The following is a 19,467-nucleotide window of genomic DNA, read 5'->3' as shown; positions in this document are numbered from 1 at the left end:
CCCAATTACTATCAGCGTTACTGCAAGCAAATCACTTTACTTTCTCCAAGGCTCATCTCTCCATGTGTAAGGTGAGAACGTTGAGCTACATTTTCTCTAAAATCCTTTCTAGCTCTAAAAATTCTATAAGAATTCTAAGTATTCTAATTGGTTAAGTGTAATGGAGCACATAGGGGAAAGGCCAAAAGTTTTCTACTATTTCTCCAGGTCCCTTCGCCACTTCTTTTTTTTTTTTTTTTTTTTTTTTGCGGTACGCGGGTCTCTCACTGTTGTGGCCTCTCCCGTTGCAGAGCACAGGCTCCGGACGCGCAGGCTCAGCGGCCATGGCTCACGGGCCCACCCGCTCCGCGGCATGTGGGATCTTCCCGGACCGGGGCACAAACCCGTGTCCCCTGCATCGGCAGGCGGACTCTCAACCACTGCGCCACCAGGGAAGCCCCCTTCGCCACTTCTTATGAGGATAGCTTTCTCTTTGGGCACTCTTCAGTCTACTCCGATTTGACTCTTTACTAACCATGCCACCCAGATTGCTAACAAAAGCCACCAAGCACTTTTTTCTGCCAAAGCCACTGGTTACTTTTCGCTCCTCATCTACTTGACTCCAGGCAGCACTCAGCACTGTCGGTCACTGGCTCCTTGCTGAAAATGCTCTTCTCTTGGCCTCAGACACACACTTTTCTTGGTTACCCTCCAGCTTCTATGATTGCTCCTTCTCAGTCTCCAAAGGTTGGCAGAGCAGAGCCCACCCAGTCCTCTTCTCATTCTATTCTCTCCCCTTGGTAATGTCATCCATTCCTATGGCTTGAAATGCTAGCTATCTCCCTGGGATTCCAAAAAAACTTACATCTCCATCCCTGCCCTTTCTTTTTAGCTCCAGTTGTGTAGCCAAGTGCCTACTTTAGAGTTCTACTTGGATGTCTCACAGGGACCTCAGACTCAAAAAGCTGATTGCCTACCATCCTCCACTACTATTCCTCCATCGTACAAATGGCACATAAGTCTCCCAAATTGCTCACAGCACAAATCCAGAAGCAATCATCCCCACCCACCCATCTGTCCATCAGCAAGTCCTGGCAATTCAACCCATCTTTTTGTCCCTCTACTCTAACCCAAAATCATCTCTCAGCTGAATCTTAGCAACAGTGTCTCCACTTTTATCTTTGCCCTGTTGGGAAGCTCTCTCCACCCATGAGCCAAAGAGATATTTTTTAAAATGCAAATTTTGTCTTGTCACTTCCCTGCTTACAACCCTCTGAGGTGGCTCCCCAGTGCACCCTCAGTAAAATCCTAAATCCTTAGCATAGTATAAAAGGCCATGAATTATCTGGGTTCCATCCACTTCAGGCCACTCTCTCCCTATTCATGTAGTCTAGCCACATGGGCTTTATTTTCACTTCTCTAACAGGTCTACCTCTTTCTCACCACTGGGCCTTCACACATCCTGCCTGGGAGGCTTCCCTCATTCCTGACCTAGCTAACCCTCTTCACCCTTTAGGTCTCAACTTAATGTCACTCTATGGGAGATACATACCTTGGTTTCCCATGTAACCTCATCCACCTACATGATACACTCTCTAAATTATCACATCAAACAACCTTGTGTCCTTAATTAATGACTGGTTTATTTGACCGCACATTAATTATGTCCCTAATTGGAATATATTATCACTTTCAACGATACATATGAGCCTGAAAAAGCAACATATTAAAGCTTATATATCTGCAACTGTTGGTTACCATTTTGATAAGCTTAAAGAAAAAGTTAATAAAAGCACTGTCCATCAGAGTTAACAAGAAGAGTTAACATAGATATTAACCAACTAATTTGTTAATCACCAGTTATCAGTACTAGCTTTAGTCTGAAAGCATTCTGCCGTCACAGCAAGCACTGGTGAGAAAGGGTTAAGCACAAAGATAAATCACCTGCAAGGAATATAACCAAGGAAGATAACATCTTAAATCTACAGGGTTCATTCTGGGGATTTCAAATTAGTTTCCTTATATCCCTAGCAAGACTAGGAGATAAAGAAGCACCAATGCTGTTTCTTTGTATGAAAAACTGAGATTCAGAAATTAAGTAATTCGTCAATGGCTTACTGCAAATATCAAAGTATTTTTCTGGTGTTATCCAAGAATCCTTAGAGCATCTCTAGCAGGTGGATAAGAAGATAGGTTATTAACTGCACCCTGTACAAAGGAAATATAACCGCACAAACATGATTGGCCTCATGTTACCCAGTAAGGCGGGGCAGAGCCAAGAACAGAAATAGGTCCTGAGCCTCCTGGTTCCCCACCATGTTCTTTAACCCACAGCAGACTGAATAAAAGTATCTCAACCCAGATACCGACTGAATTTGCCAAATACCTATATCCACTGGATTTGACTGTGAGCTTTCATTTAACATCCAAGACATTGTCTTTATTTTTCAACAGGGATAGAATCGTGTTGAAAATTTAATAATCAACTGGAGAGTAGGGTGGTGATTTAACTAATCCATAAATGTGAGATTCTGGCCCTCTAAAGCTGATATGTTGGCCAATTTTACTAAAATTCAAACATTCGTTTTTATTTCCAGAAGTTTTGGCCTTGTAAAAGTTCTTGAGTATCCCACCATGAAAAGAGTTGGTAAAGTCACGTCCGGAGAGGTTGAAGTAAAGTCTGTTCTCCTTTCAAAGTCAATACAGTATCAAGAAAGGTGAACATGTTGGATATCGCACTTAGGATAGCTGCCTTGTAATTCTAACTCTATAGAAAGGTAAAAACAATTAACCAGATTTAAAAGCTTTTGCAGCTATTCAGGGAAGGGAGTTATTTAAGTCGCCTCTACTGCTGATTTAATGGATGTCACTCACCACCCTCCCTCCCTTCACCTTCATCCCACCTGGCAATCAGCAGCTTCAGAGGTACAATATTTGGAACCTCCTGTGAACTCCTGCCATGGCAGGCTCTCACCTCAGTCCCCTAAATGCTATCAGCCAAAAAAGTAAAACAAAACAAAACAAAACCAGATCCCAGCAGTATGCTCACCAGAGCAATGGGAGAGCCTCAACTGAGCTTTATTCAGTTTTATTCCATTCTTACTCTACTCTCCCTCATCAGTCCCAATTTTCAATTCCCCCAGTGACTCTGAATCTTGTAATGATAAAAATGGAGAAATACTTAGCTCAGGTTTGAATACTTGGTATTACTTCTATACTATTGAATAATCTCATTGAAATGGCACCTAAATTACATAACAGCCAGTAGTGGACAGAATTACCCTAGTCTATGCTGCAGAGCAAGGAAGGGAAAAAAAGAAAAAATATATATATATATTTATACATATTACATATATAATAGACCCTTGAATCCTCCTCATTGGTAGGAAAATATCATACACTTTAATCTGTTTTCCAGAAAAAGTAACTTTGCAGGTTTTATTAGACAGTGGGCATGCGTTTGTAATTTACCCTGTATGCAATCATGGTTAGTGTGTCTCTTGAAAAACGAGACAGTTTCACAAACTAGGGGTAATGTCTGTCGGAGCAGACTAACCATGGAAATCAGATCTCACGCCCAGAGCTTAAAGGGAATCAGAATGAATCCAAAGAGAAATAAATAGCAGGCCTCAGGAAACTTCTCTTGACCTTTCTAGCTTTCCTTTTCCAATACAAGAAGCAGTAGGTAAGCGTGGTTATTAGGAAGGCAAGGGATAGATGCCTTGCTAAGATGAATTAAGCAAATAACAAACATCATTTCGGTCAGTTCGAATTTTTTGGAATGATAATCATCATGGAAAATTATTGGTGAGGGGAATTCCCTGGTGGTCCAGTGGTTAGGACTCTGTGCTTTAACTGTTGTGGGCCCAGGTTCAATCCCTGGTCAGGGAACTAATATCCCACAAGCCACAATGCGCCAAAAAAAATTATTGGTGAGACTGTATCAATCAGAAAGCAAAAGGACAGACAGTGGTATAGTATAAAGCACTCCTATGCCTAATGCCAGGTACAGCAGCAACATTATTTCTGGTAATTATTTAAACAGTTCTACGGTGAATGACATGTTCTATTATTCTCATTTTACAGAACTGAGAAATTCAAAATCCAAACTCTAAGTTTCGTCCTTCATTTATGCAATGCTTCAGCAATACAGCAAGTTTTAAACTTTTATTTCCAAACCGATGCTTAGCCTCTCTGCTTTAATAACACATGAATAACACAAATGACAGAGACTCCCAAAAATAAATATGAAATAATATGTCTCAAAAATATGAGCAGAGGGGCTTCCCTGGTGGCGCAGTGGTTGAGGGTCCGCCTGCCGATGCAGGGGACACGGGTTCGTGCCCCGGTCCGGGAAGATCCCACATGCCGCGGAGCGGCTGGGCCCGTGAGCCATGGCCGCTGAGCCTGCGCGTCCGGAGCCCGTGCTCCGCAACGGGAGAGGCCACAGCAGTGAGAGGCCCGCGTACCGCAAAAAAAAAATATAAGCAGATACAAAGCTTTGAAAAAGAAACTCAACTATAGACAAAATATGCTCCAAGTGTATTATTTCTGAATCCTTGTAAAACACAACTCAAGTACCAAGTTCAATTTTGTATGCCTCTTGCCATAAAAGAATGTAGTCACCTAGGACAGAAAGTGGCTTCTAGAGGGCTTTAGCCCGTACTACACTACCAGGGAATTCTCTACAATTGGAAAACTCTGGGAAGGGATGTCTGACTCCAGTTTCAAAAACCCATGGAATTATCATCCAAGAAATCTATATACAAATATTTAATGTCACTGACACAGCAGGAGGTGTCAGAGAGCTAAGTATTGCGTGCTTTAGGCCCTCTGGCGGGCTTTCAGCTGGAGCCACAAGGAGAAAGCAGCAGGACACTGGGAAAGGTCTGCGTGGGCTCAACATGCTCTGGGAACCCAAGCATCAACCCTTAAACACCTCACCGCATTTCCTTCAAGCTCTCCAACGTGTGGATACATTGTTTCTTTCAAGAAGGCTTTTCCTTCAGCAATATTTGCCCAAGTATTTCCTCTGTACACACTGTTTCGGAGCAATTAGAGTGAACAGGAGAGAGGAGGTCAGCAAAATGCAACCGGACACTTACATCCTGCGCTCAGAATAGCACCCGCTTGGACTCAGCCCCTCCCTTCCCAGCTGATAGGTTTTCATTCACTCCTTCTCGGCAATTACGTTTTTGACCATTGTAATTATTAACAAATGTCCACCAGGCTCCACTTTTTCTTTAGCATACTACCTCCTCCAATACACATAAATACATCATCACAATATCCTCTAGTGAAAAATAGGTTTAAGTCATTATGATTTCATGTCTGTAAAATGTTGAGATCCTGACCTCCAAAAATACAAAAGCCACCATTTCATCATTTTAGTCTCTCTCCTCAAAATACAGAGCAGAGGAAGGAAGAAGAATAAGGTTGGAGGTGTTTTAGGGGCTTTTTTTTCTTATCAATATAAATGATATAAATATATCAATGATCTTTGCAAAATCAAATGGGATTAATAGCAAACATAGGATCATCAGAGACTATATCATCTCATTTGACTAAGAGAAGTAAGAGAACCAAATTTCTAACTAAAAAAATTTAAACAAAGATTTTAGAGGACTATATAAAGTAATTCTATATATGCTTCATTTAGTTTATTTACACATTCATTTATTCATTCTTTCTTTTAACAAAATATTTAGTGAACGTCTACTTTGTTCCAGACCCTGTCCAACTTTTTTACTTTTATTTCCCTAAAAATAACCTTCCTGTAAATTCCATGCAGTTTCAACCATACTCTCTCTCTTAATATCCATCAGTAGACATGAGAATTTGTAGAATTATTCTTCCATTTGGACAGATGGGAGCACACTTCCTTTTGGACTTGGTTTTCAATGGAAGAGGAAAACCACCCCAATACATCATAATGGCATTTAGAGCACCGATCAAACTTCAGAAATGCAGACCCATTTCAGCCAATATTGTCTTGCTGTACTTTATGCTTCCTGAGTTGCTGGGTAGGCTTGATGTTAAGAAAAGGCCCCTCCTCGTGAAGTCAGAGTTGCCAAGGCTTGCCGGGGAGTTACCTAGCCTTGCAGAGCCAAGGCTTTATCTCAAGGATAAGGTGGAGTTTGCTCTTTTTCCCCTATTGCAAAATATGAGAATATTAAGTAATCTGTTTATATCATACAGATCCAAAATCCTGGCTGACTTTTTAACGGATAAAATATCCATAGAATTTCTTCCTCTAGAAAAAGCTACCTGGGATCTTTCTTCCTATCTCAACCCCAGTTCACCCAACAAAGTTTGCCAATTTCCATTAAGTGTGTTTGAAATGAAAAATCAGTCTTGTTCGTCATAGTGGGCATTTCTGGGTCACTCTGGTAATGTCAATTTGTCATTTATAGACCAATTCTGTGGAAATGTCTGGGCGGGAGCCTTTTGGAACAGAAACAAATAAGATATCTGAAATGTTACAAATTTTAAATGAGTTTATCCACAGTAACCACTCTATGCCAAAAATGTTAGCTTTACAAAACACAGTAGAAGGTAGCCACTGAAAGAACAGACATACAAGCCTCTCTTTATTTTAAAGATTAAATTCCACACTTGGTTTCCTTTCTCAAGAGTATCTTTTTAAACCATTAACACAAATGCACAGGAGGCAAATTATGTGAAAACGAGCTTTAGGTCTTTAAATATATATCTCACATAGATAAATTCATTATTTAAACAGAAGATGACTCCTCTTCTGACTCACTCTATTCTTAGTGAGTTTTGCAGCTGATGGTTTTCTATTGAGTTTTTAGAATGTGGATTAAGTGTCACACCACCCACTGAGAGTAAAGTTGAAGCAGGTGAACTGAGGGTATGGTTGGAAATCTCAACCTGTCTCCCCTGCTCAGAGCTACAGCATTAGAAAGAACTACCAGGGAGCATCTGACTCTTCTTGCCTTCAGGCTGAGCTGAATCCAGTCACCCCAAACTGAGCGACCTTAAGAAGAACTTTCAAAGCATAAACATTTCAGAGTAACTAGAGTTACTGGAAGTCACCCTAATAATCATTTAATGGGAGTGCACCTTATTTGTGCAAATTACTTTAAGAAACAAAGTTTTATCTTAAGCTCACTTGTGCCAAGTGTGCTGCAATATACTTCAACCATGTTTATCCAAGAAGCCAAGAGAAATAAATACTTGGATAAAAGGAAACACATTTGATAACAGAAATGTTAGGTGTTCCAGCTCCTTCTTCTTCACCACACACATGCTTAAGGAAGGAAGCCCCTCAGCTCCTTGCCCTCTGAATTTCTGATCCTTAAACCTGGAGCACTTACTTCCGCCATAAATGTACCAGAAACTCAGCTACTTCGTAACAAAAATAACAGTCTGCTTTCCTTCAAGTACACTCTATGCAATTAAAAATATGAGACAGACTCACATCCTTGTGGAAAACATTCCCCAAAATCTTGATTAGAAGTCTTGACAGTCAAGTCATCTGTTTCTTCACTCTCAACCACTGGGACCATGAATAAGCCATCAAGCCCATCTCCATTTCAACCTCTTTACACTTTCACCTAGAGTTACTACAAAATTTAAGTGCTAGGTGAGAAAGTGGATGAAGCCAGGTGAGAAAATGGGAGGGTCAACTGGGAGGGCACTGAATTAGAAACAACAGCTCCTAATTACTGTTTCATGACTTCTGCTATAAGGAGCCCACACTGTTGGATGTTCTCCACCAAATAATGGCCATAAGCAACCATCCTACAGGGCCTCAGGATTCAACCACAGGCAACTAGCTAAACATGCTTTGAAAGAAATGTAATCAACCCAAGCTCCACTCAATGTGAAAGATAATCATTAAAATAGAAGTCTTACCAGAATAGGAAAATACACAAAATCCATGTGGCAAGTTGAGTCATCACAAAGACAATTTTACAGATATCTCTACCTTTTGCCGTTTTTGTTTCTCCATAAAGAAACCCAGCTACAGATTTGTGTGCTATTCATTACAGTGTTGTCTTAATTTTGTGCTTGAAAATCAAGGGAAAAACTTCTTAGTCAAAGACTTAAGAAACCTATGTACAATATCCTACTGCAGTAGAGTGCTGTCAGTCCTATAGACCTTACAAATTCAAGAGGTGATTTACATCTCCTGTGAACTTAGCTAGAAGGTTATTCTCAAGGAACACACACACACACACAGTACACATCTCACCCCCACGCTTTCTTACAGATTTTTCTACTTAATTGTCCTGAAATTATAGGATATTTGCTCATTCCTACAATATTTCTTATATTCATATGCTATAACTTTAAGATTCTTATCTCCCCTTTGACACTGGGACAGTGACAGAGTCAGCACAATGAAGACTTAGCAGCATGGGTTACTAGAATCTTCAGACAAAAGTTTCACTATTTTGCTTTCACTAACTTGGCATTTTCCCACAGTCATGTTGTAAAAGTGCAAGGAACCCATAAAACAATATGAAAGAAAATATTGTGGTTTCCTTTTTCCTAAGAAACGTAGGCATCAAATTCTTATTATTCAGTCTCAAGAGCATACATGTGGCAAGTAGGGAGATGGGGGGCTGGGGGAACCAACACTCCAGCACTACAGGGTCAGAAGAAACTTACCTAGGAAACATAATGGCCACACTATTCACACTATCCCAGGTGGCACAGGAGTATCACTTGCCTGGGACCTGGTGTTCAGTCTGGTTGACGAATCACTCCAGAACACACAGTATCCACCTTCTTTTTCCCAACTCCACCACCCGTCTGGTCCAAGTCTTGGTAGGCATTAAGTAATTACCAAATGGTACCCATCAGACTGGAGTTTCCAAAATACATATGAATCCTTTCTCAGGTGATTTTAAAGGGCAGAATTTAAGACATGGTTCACCAGGAAGTCTTACTTAACTTTATGGGTACTTTCTAGAACCTTGATTGTTTTTAAAACTGTCATTATAAATGTTGTATACCTGTCACGCCTTCAAATAATTATTTTAATAAATATTAATTAAGCCCTGCCTTACGACTGTCAAATAAATAGTATTATTCCCACATCATTGATAAGTCAAGAGACAAGAGAAGAAAAGGCACACTGAAAGCACCATAGCACCAGCTAAAATTTAACTCTTATTTGATTTTCAACTGGCACTGGAGAACATTAATAAAAGAGGTCCTAGAGATTTTTTAAGTAAAAACTGCTTGTCTCAGAAACTAACACACCATTGTAAAGCAATTATACTCCAATAAAGATGTTAAAAAAAGAAAAGAGTAAGAGCGACAACATCAAGAAAGGGTCTACAGATATAGATATTGAAAAGATAATAATAGAATATTATAATAGACTTTTGGATAGTAAAAAAATAAACTACCCAAACTCAGTCCAAAAGTGTATAGATACAGTGAATAGATAAATGTATTCATTCATTAAATAAACTGAATTTGTAATTAAAAACTTTCCCACAAAGAAAAGTAGCCCCAAGTGGCTTCCCTGTAAAAAAAAAAACAAAAAAACAAAAAATGCTTGTCCATCTTTTCTTAACTGAGACACATCCATAATTACCACTCTTTAACTCCTCAGCTTAGCCCCATGTTTCCTGCAGTAATGGTATCGTTCTCTCTCTGCAACATCTGTTTTTCTACCCTGCAGGCTATAAGAAAGAATATTAGAAGATACTGCCAAATACATTTATATAAATCTAGCAGCTTTCCTGAATTAGTCATTGGAAGGTAGTTAATATTATCTGGCAAAATATTTATTTTTGACAGAGAGGCACAGCTAACACAGGCACCTGCTTCAAAGTAAGACCTTTTTGTTGTTGTTGTCAACCATGCGGGACAACACTGATTCAGATTCTGATGGTCCACGGAAGTTCTTAGAATTACTCTGTGTTGAAGCAAAATGTGGAGATTAATGAAACTCCACAGATAGGCTTGGGTTTTTAACTTCAAAATTATAAGATACATGAAATGCATGAGTGCTACTATTTACAAAGACATATGTATATGAATATACACTTCCCCAGACCCAGCGAGCTCACCTTCTACTTCTTCTTCATCACACACATGCTTAAGGAAGGAAGCCCCTCTGTCCAGGACAGCTTCATCCTCCATCCTATAGTAATAAAAAAGAAAAAAAGAATGCTCAGACTTCTCCTGGAGTGAGCCACTGGACACAGCCCAGCTTCTGGGCAGGTGAACCTGCAAGCTGCTGTTCATGTTAACAGGGCAGAGTCCCTCTTCCTTTGGTGTCTGCTGCTGCTTCACTCCTTCAGCTCCTCTCATTGGTGCTTGAGAATATGCCGGTCCCACATAGCTTCAGTTCTAACCTTGACAGGGCACCCACAGGGACAGGTAAGAGAAAATCATCTCGATCCTTTAGGCTGGATGCTGGGGGTTCTCCCCTTTGGGATGCGCCCCCAAAAAAAGATGAAAGGAAAAAAAAATACCAAGAGAGGAAGTTTGGTGTGCCTGGAGTGCTCGTGATGATCGTTTGTGGAAATCCAGCTTCAGTGCTTAGCTCTTTAAACACCCACTGCATAAAAATGTATACCCTCACACACACACACGCACACATGCACACCCACCCACGCACAGAAAGCGACAGGGAGTTAGGCTAGTGCACAGTGGAAGCCTAGCTTCCAGCCAGCCTCTTAATACCAGCACAGCCCAGTGTTCTCTGTTGAGTGGCAAGCTTTGAGTCACATGTTGGCCTTACGGAAATCTGACATCTGAGGATTATCCAGCAACCCGGCTTCGGCAACAGTCACATATATATGCCACCCATTCATTCATTTTCCACATTCTTAATCACACGTCTCTCTCTATGTGTATCTGTCCCGTTAACTCTTCCCTGAAGGGCATAAAGTTCTTCATTTTGTAGCCACGTTATGCTGTCCTCCTGTCTCCTTACATAATAGGATGTCTGCAATTTCCTATGCTAAATAAGACCTCAGGATCCAACCAAGTAAGGACAGCGTTTGTACGGCCTCCAGATGCCAAACATGTCTCTGGTTTATAGAATAAGTTAAGGTTTATTTCCATATTCTGTGACTTCTTTTCATTGCATTAACTTTGACATACAGAATTCCATGAACTCTATTTATAGTGAAAGCAGAAAGAAATCCCGAATTGCTCAAATGCTGCTTGTGTCGTACCGGTCTAGAAACAAAGAACGTTCTCTGAGGAGAGCTGTCCTATGTCATACCGTACATGAGCTCTACCAGAGAGTGAAATGTTCACTCTGTATTCCATTCATCCAATTATATGCTCGGGTATTGAATACTGTACTGTAGGTCTGTTTTCCATACTGTCTGTATAACTTATTCTTGTGCTTCCCATATTTGTTATCATCTATGTGATATGCACTGAATCTTTTTCTTCCTTTCTATTTTAGGAGCATCTCACAAAGCAACCATCTGAGCTTAAAAAGTCAGAAATATGGTGTCAGGTAGACCCGGATTCAAAAAACCTAGTTCTACCTCTTAGTATTTCTATCACCTAGAGCAAAGTATCCAACTTTTTTGAGCCTTGGTTTTACCATCTCCAAAACAGGGGGAGATAATATCAACCTTGTAGGAAATTCAAATCAGGTAACACACATGAAAGCACTCAGTTTTGTGCCTAGCACCTGTTACATGTTTAATAAAGGTTTGTTTCCTTCCTTTCTTCTTCACCTGACCTTTATTGGTGGACAATGCCATTAAGAAACTCATTACTTTTGGAAACTTGCAGAATATCCTTTTTCAGGGATGTGGGTCTTATACGTAAAAGTTCATCTTTTTTCCTTTTCTCTACTCAAACTAAAAATATAAAACTAAATAAAAACAGGACATGGATCAGCCAGCAGGATCAGAGTAGAAAAGAAAATGCCTTGAAGATCTGAGAGGTCAAGTCAGTTACCAGCCTCTGTGAGCCTCTGGTTCCCATGAAGATTAAATAATTCAACATATTTACTGATTCAGCAAATATTTATTTAGTGTCTGCTATGTTCCTGGCACTCTTGAGAGGGAGGGGAATATATTTTTGAATAAGGCAGACAAAATGTCTCAAAAACTAATAATAAATAGATGAACAAGGTAATCTTAGCATTAATTGCTTTGCAGAAAAAAATAATAATAAGGCAGGGGGCTACTTAGCATAAGGTGGTTCAGATGTGGATTCTGAGGAGGTGACATTTGAGCAGAGATGAAAATGACAGGAAGGAACCAGGCATTTGACAATCTGAGGGCAGAACATTCCAAGCAAAGGGAATAGCAAGGGCAAAGGCCTTAAGGTGGGAAGAAGTTTAGCATGTTATAGGAACAGAGCAAGGTCAGTGAGCCTGCACAGATAGACAGGAGATCAACCGGAGGTGACAATGCAGGAGGGAATCAGGGCCATGCAGCTCATGGTAAGAAGTTAGAATTTTAGGTGTTACGGCAGCCTCTGAAGAGTTTCAAGATGGAAAGTGACTTGAGCTGTTTTGCCTTTTAAAGGATCACTCTGGGGCTTCCCTGGTGGCGCAGTGGTTGAGAGTCCACCTGCCGATGCAAGGGACACGGGTTCGTGCCCCGGTCCGGGAGGATCCCACATGCCGCAGAGCGGCTAGGCCCGTGAGCCATGGCCGCTGAGCCTGCACGTCCGGAGCCTGTGCCCCGCAACGGGAGAGGCCACAGCAGTAAGAGGCCTGCGTACTGCAAAGGGAAAAATAAATAAATAAATAAATAAAATAATAATAATAATAAAGGATCACTCTGGCTGCTATGTGAAAAGTGCATAGTCAGGAGACAAAAGAAACTAACAAACTATCTCAGGAGCCCAGGGAAGACTATGGGAGAAACAGGTTTCAGGGGAGGAACCAAGGGTTCTTTTCTGGCCACTTTATGGTTGAGATGCTTATTATATATTAAAAAAGAACTGTCAGGCACACAACTAGATGGAGGTCTAAGGCTAGCGCTCAGAAGCCTAAGGTTGGAGATAAAAATTGGGGAATCAATGAATAAAGCTAGTATCTGAAGCTATTACTAGATGAAATTCAGGAATAAAATACAGAAATAGAGGAGTTGACCTAAGATCCTGTGCCAGGCATGCCGGGCATGCCAACATTTACAAGCAGAGCAGAGGAACAAAAGCAGTCAATGAGGTAAGAGGAAAACCAGGACAGAGTGATGTCAAGGAAGTTGAGGAAAGAGGAGAGGGCCGTTATCGAGAGGCTGAGAAAGACGGAGACAGAGAAGAAAAACTTGGGTTTGGCAATATGGAGGTCATTGGTAACGATGACCAAAGTACTTCAAACATACCATGCACAGTGCTAGACACACAGGCAGCATTCAGTCATTCCCTCTTCTCTTTCCTGCCCTCCTCCATTCATTCATTCAGTAAATATTTGCTGAGTACCTACTAGGTGCCATGCACCCTTCTGGGCACTGGAGATACAGTGATGAGCAAGACAGACAGAGGCTCTAGTGTAATCATATCTGCCTTCTCGAAGACTTCCCCTAGCAATCTGAGGGCTGGTCCAAAGAACAAGACCCCATCAGTAATACAGCACTCGTAGACCTAGGTAAGGATGACAGCTTAATGGAGAAATTTCCTTAAAAGGCCTTGGAAACACAACAAAATCCTGGAGTCCTGTACTACTGCATCTACATTCATAGTACTGTCTCCCCTTCAGGAAACAAAGAGTAGTGTGGCCCACATTTCTTCTCAGAACAAACGCTTTCCATTCCTATCAATCTACAGAATCCAACACAATTTCCTGCAGAATATCATTTCTGCACCCCACCATTAATCACGCTGGTCCCAAAGTCATTTACTGACTTTTCACACATTTCCTAAATAAAATGTTTACTAGCCTTTGCACCTAAGCCCTTCCCAAAATCGCATACAACAAACAATCAAAGCAGAATTAAAGGAAGAAAGCAGTAACAATTGAAGGAGACCGTACAAACGTGAATGCCCAGAGCCCTCTTCCTGGGTGGAGAAAACCATCCAGCCTAACTGAAGCACTGTCCCCAGGCTCTGTCTGAGTTAGAGAGAGAATAATGGTTGGGGCATTCTTTGGCTCTTTGATACATATTTCACATTCCCTCCAAGACTATACATAGCAAGTAATTAGAAACCTAGTTCTTTCTGATGGACAATGCAGAGAATCTGTAAGCAGCCTCCTCCTCCCTGTAGGAAGTGAAAAAGAAAATGCAAACTGAAAATATAAAACCTGCACGCCCAAAGCAGCCCTCTCCCGGTCAAGACCAAGTGCAGCCTGGCACATCTGGGCTTTTGCACCAAGTACAGGGATTTTACAGCTTTCTTCCATCTTTACACCACAAGCGTCAATTATTTGGGTTTGTGTTCGCCCTCCCCACCAAATCCTCTCAGCAGTTGCTTGCTATTATTAGTAAGACAGAGATATCTTTCAAAATGACGGTCTGACCCAACCAGATTTCCCCTCTACCAGGAAGAAGAAATGAACTCATCTGGTCCCTAATCAGGCCCCCAAATCCATTCTGAAATGTTCCTTTCACACGAACTGCACTTGCTGAAAACAAAGAAGGGAAGGAGCATGCTTCTAAACAGCTCCCTAGGTTGCTCGCATCGCCAGCGTGAGGCAAAGTTCAGAACAGATTTGCAAGCTTCTCACCATCATCACGGGGATAAGGGTCATACCAGTCAGTATAAAATCCACACGGGGCCGATACTGCCTTCCTTCAACAGGGCCTCTGACAGTAGAAGTTCGACCCCTTCCCCAGAAGTCCACACAATGTGGGGCTTCTCTCATCCTCCATTATTCTGGGACACAAAAGTGATTTAACTGTAACACATGTCAAATCTGCTGCGAAACGGACCAGCTCTCAGCAGCCGGTCCTAATCGCCGAACAGGCTTGTAAGGGTGACTTAAGCCCGGCACGAGAAACATGTGTGCAAAACTGTCAGCCATTGGGCCATGGGCACCCATCTACATTCCACTCCTCTGAGTTCCCACCCCTAGAGCCCTCGCCAACTGCCAACGTGCTCACCAGCTAGTCCACACAGAGCAAGCAGCTGCCACGCAGCCCGTCAGCAAGTGGCAGGCCGCCAGCACACAAGTTTCAGAATGTGAGCCCTGTCACAGTGCTGCTAAAGGTTGAAGGTCTTTGGTGTGCTAGCCTTTAGATTAGCCTCGCTTGCCCTCCCACCTCCCTTCTCCCATCCCTCCCCTGTTCTGTCTCCCACGCCAGCATTTCACTCGTCTCTATAGTAACAGCATCTGGTTTCAGGGTTATAACTTTATGCAGAGCAATTCTCCTCCTAACTGAAGGCTTTTGCCAAAGGATGCACTAGCAGCAAAAAGGCTGCTGCTTAAGGTGGAGCCACGTGTTCCCTTGCCACCCCAGGACCGCGGCTAGGTTCTGAGCTGCAGGGTCACAGCCGCAGCAGCACCCAGACCCAGGAAAGCGGAAAACAGCCCTCTGACCTTGGCACACTGGTGTGTACACAGAGGAATCATTCTGGGGCTGTAGCCCCACTCCCAGAGCCAACCCCCTCTCCTCCACACCCTGTTCTCCACTTAACCAAGCCGCACGTGGATCGAATGAACAGTGGGGCTTTCTGACTGCTTCCAAAAAGGCACCAGACCATGGCACCCTAGGGAGCAGAACGGCTCCAGTTGTTCACAAGTCCATACCCGACTTGGACACCACCGGTTCTTTCCATGCGTACAACTTAAAAGTTAATCAGTTAACCTCACATTAAAGCTCATCTCACTTTATCCTCACTAGCTGTTTACAACAGCAAGGGAACCCCATAATCTCTCACTTTACAACAGCTTTCCTGTGCACAGCAAATGTTTACACACATGCCCGCACACACCGAAGTGACGCACACAGGGGAGTGGACAAATACCAGGAAGTGAAGAGTTGTATTATTAGTATTAGCTGTTGCTGTCGTGAAAATTATATTTACACTGTGCATAAGGGCCTTTCCTTGAGGACTAAAAGGGGTTCATCTCAAGTCTCAGAGCTCAAATGCAGGCTCTCCTTGCTCCTTGGCTGGTCTTAGATCAGATGGGAGGCAAAAAAATCAGTATTTTCACAGGTCTTTTTCAGGAGCCACACAGAATGCAACCACCAGTACTGACATCTAAAATTATACCCTCACACACACATCCCCGAATTCTATTTCCTATTCAACTCATCTCTAAGAAGTGGGGAACCGTTTTCATCACCCATTATTTGCCAACGTGATGTCTTCTTTCAAAGTTTGTAAACCACACAGTGTTTTACTGGTGCCTTTGTTGTTTTGGAAAATCTGCTGTCCACATTTTCAACGTACACATAAAGAACAACATCGGTTCTCCAAAGCACAGGCGACAGGGGAGAGCAATCCCAGTGGCTGCAAAGAGCACTGCCATCTCTCGGCAACACGTATTCACTACAGGGAAGTGGACAGCAGGGGCGGAGGAAAAGCTGCAACTGTTTCCTTCCTAACTTCACCTCGTCGGGTGCTGAGAGGGCCTTCCACTCCCGCAGGGAGGAAGGGAGAAGAACGCGGGTGTGGGCTTAACTGTAGAGACTCCTGGAGCTCTGGACGTAGGTGCTGGGAGAAAGAAACATCAATGTGGCAAACCTGATAAGCATGACTAATGGCAGAGGCAAGTCCCAGCGATCAGGCGGCAGCAAAGCAAAGCAAATCCCCTCCACAGAGTTCAGGAGTGCCCTCAGCAGTCTGGAAATGTAAACAGGCCCGAGGTCAGGGAGAAAGGGGTGACAGCCCCACACGAAATCAGACTGGATAAAAGGTGAAAATGGAATCCAGAGCAGGAGCACGCCAAACATAATTCTGGATATATGAACTGCATTAAAAGTTCATTTGCACTCTTGGGCATTTATCCTAAAGAAGTGAAAACTTATGTTCACACAGAAACCTGTACATGAATGTTCAGAGCAGCTTTATTTGTAATAGCCAAAAACTAGTAATTAGCCCAGATGTCTTTCAACAGGTGAATGGTTAAACCAACTGGTATATCCATACCGTGGAATACTGCTTAGCAATAAAAAGAAACAAACTATTGGTGAAAAAAAAGTAAATTGAATGAATCTCCAAGAGATTAGGCTATGAAAAAGGCCAATCCCAAAAGGTTACTGTATGGTTCCATTTATACAACATTTTTGAAATGACAAAATTTTAGATGCGAAGGACAGGTTAGTGGTGACCAGAGTATAGAGATGGCAGCGGGTGGTGCTCACAGTTATAAAAGAGCAACATGAAAGGTCCTTGCTGAGTTGGTCCTGTTCAGCATCTTACCTGTGGTGATAAATACACGAATCTACATAGGTGATAAAATTGTACAGAACTGAAAACACACACATACACCCATACAAAGAAATGACTACAAATAAAACTGAGGAAATCTGAATAAGTGGATCATTAAGTGATCAGTGAATCATATCAGTGCCAAAATCCTGGTCGTGATACTGTACTAAAGTTTTGCAAAATGTTAATGGTGGGGAATACTGGCAGTATACAAGTGATCTCTCTGTATTATTTCTCAAATATACATGTGAATCTACAATTATTTCAATAAAAATTTCAATTTAGAAAAGGTCATTTCAAATCTCTTTTTTAAAATTTCCCCTGGAAACTTTATTTAATACGATGGCCAGTTACAGAAGCTGGTCCATCTACACATATGCAGAATCAGGTAAAAGTGAGTGCAAATCCCAGATGTGCCCTTTAGTAACTGTGTAACCTTGGGAAAGTTAGTTAACCTCTCGCTTCAGTGTACTTTAAAATGACCCTAAAACACTTCATAAGTGATTTAGGGTATTAAGTAAGTAAGTTCCCAGAGTAAATATATTCAATTAATTTTAGTTCAATCTAAATCTAAGGTCCCAAGGGTCCAGAGAGTATAGTAGAGTTATTAACAGTCTTACAAGCCCAAAGGTCTAGTTCTGTCCCCGTAAGCAAATGCACGGGAGTGTCAACTGGGGAGACCAGCAATAAACTGCCCCTCAAGGCCAAGGATCAAACTCCTCTCTCCCATCTTCTGCATGTTGGGGCAAGGTCTCCTGCACTGTCCTCAGACTGCTGACTGAGCTCTGAAAGGCTGGAGCAGGCTCAGCAATAAAGGACAGGGAAAGAACTAGTAGCAGGATGGAGACAGCATGAAGGGAGAGGAAGGGCCTGGAGGCTCAGGGGAGGTTGACAGATGAAGGGAGAAATTGTAGAGAGGGTATTAAGTGCTGAAAAGGGAACGGCTTGCCTGACCCCCTGGGACATCCGCCTGACTTACCCTTACACCCTTTAATTTTTTTTAATGGGCTGATCCACTTGCTTCTGATCCATATGCTTCTGCTTCTGACCAGACTTCCTACATCAAAAATTCAGCACTTTGCCCACCGAAAGTTTTCTCAGAGTTTTGACTGTTAGGAACAGGAAAAGGAGGCTCCCTTCTCAACTCTTAACTTTCAACTGCCCTTCTTCAAGGGCCCAGGTATGAAAACAGAAAGGTTCTAAGAGAGAGTTCAGGCGAGAACTGGAAGGCTGGGGCTACTCCATGGGAGAGCCAGGAGGGAAGCAGTGGGCACATCCATCCTGTCCCCCAAATCCTCCCTGCAGCCAGCCCTCCAGCCAAGAGCCAGACCGAACCAGCAGCCAAGTAAAGAAGGCAGAGCAAAGGAAAGAAGGGGAGGCCCACAGGGTAAAAGTGGGGGAAAGGGCATCTATAGCTGGAAACCCATCCTGCAACGCATGCGCCAACATGTCCAGGCTTAGAAGTGAGTGTATCGGGGCTGGAATGCTACCTGCCCTCCCACCAATGGCTTCTAACTGATCTTCCTGGCTCTGGACTCACTCCCCACTTATCCATCCATCTACAGAACAAATCTGGTATCATTCTTCTTTTAAAGATCATTCATTACATTGAAGATGAAGTCCAAACTGCTCAACATGAAATTTAAGGCTTATCATGAGCCCTTCCACACGTAGCTCTGGCCACTCTCCACGCCATTCCATTCCCTGAACAGGCTACCATGCCTTCGTGTGCGTGCTGTTTCCTCTAAATACCATGTCATCCTAGTTAACCCATTCTTCAAGATCCAACTCTCTAGAATGCTCTCTACACTCTCAAACACATCCTTCCCCAAGAAGAGCCATGCTTCTTCCTCTGTTCTCCATTGGCTCCTTGAACGTGTCTGCTTCTCACGCAGCAGGTACAACACTGCACTATCATTTATTTAACCTCAAGCAACTGTCCTTGGACACATCATGGCAGTTGTCCCCACCACCGTATGAGGTCTTTGAGAGTGAGTATCATCTTTCTAGAGCCTTTCTACCTCCAGGGTCAAGCATCGGCGCTACACATAGTAAGTACTCATCAAATGTTGATGAATGAATGGATTGATCAATCAACCATTGAGGAAGGGGTACAGTGAGGGTACATACATGTTTGGTCCTAAGTGCATCTCTAAGTGTAAAGACCCTATATGTAGTTTTCAAACATGAACCCCATACACA

At 42.4% G+C, this 19,467-nt stretch overlaps 1 protein-coding gene across 8 annotated transcripts in view; it reads right to left on the bottom strand.

Annotated features, from left to right (window-relative positions):
* Positions 1-19,467, bottom strand: part of SLC4A4 (solute carrier family 4 member 4) — a 354,963-nt gene that overhangs the window by 293,283 nt on the left and 42,213 nt on the right. For 4 of the 8 annotated variants that reach the window (XM_067736224.1, XM_067736227.1, XM_067736225.1 and 1 more), the window contains exons 1-2: positions 10,443-10,605; positions 10,035-10,108 (exon numbers count right to left, since the gene is read on the bottom strand). In XM_067736224.1, coding sequence (XP_067592325.1) covers positions 10,035-10,108; positions 10,443-10,570 — 202 coding nt within the window. In that variant the 5' untranslated portion in view covers positions 10,571-10,605. Of the gene's footprint in view, positions 1-10,034; positions 10,109-10,442; positions 10,609-14,614; positions 14,791-19,467 lie in introns of those variants that run through there. The other 4 variants (XM_067736230.1, XM_067736233.1, XM_067736226.1 and 1 more) reach the window with 4 other exon arrangements.

The sequence above is a fragment of the Pseudorca crassidens genome, chromosome 4, assembly GCF_039906515.1.
Source record: "Pseudorca crassidens isolate mPseCra1 chromosome 4, mPseCra1.hap1, whole genome shotgun sequence".
Taxonomy (NCBI): Eukaryota; Metazoa; Chordata; class Mammalia; order Artiodactyla; family Delphinidae; genus Pseudorca; species Pseudorca crassidens.
Note: the sequence above shows the minus strand (reverse complement) of the source record. Positions and strands in the feature narration are given on the sequence as shown.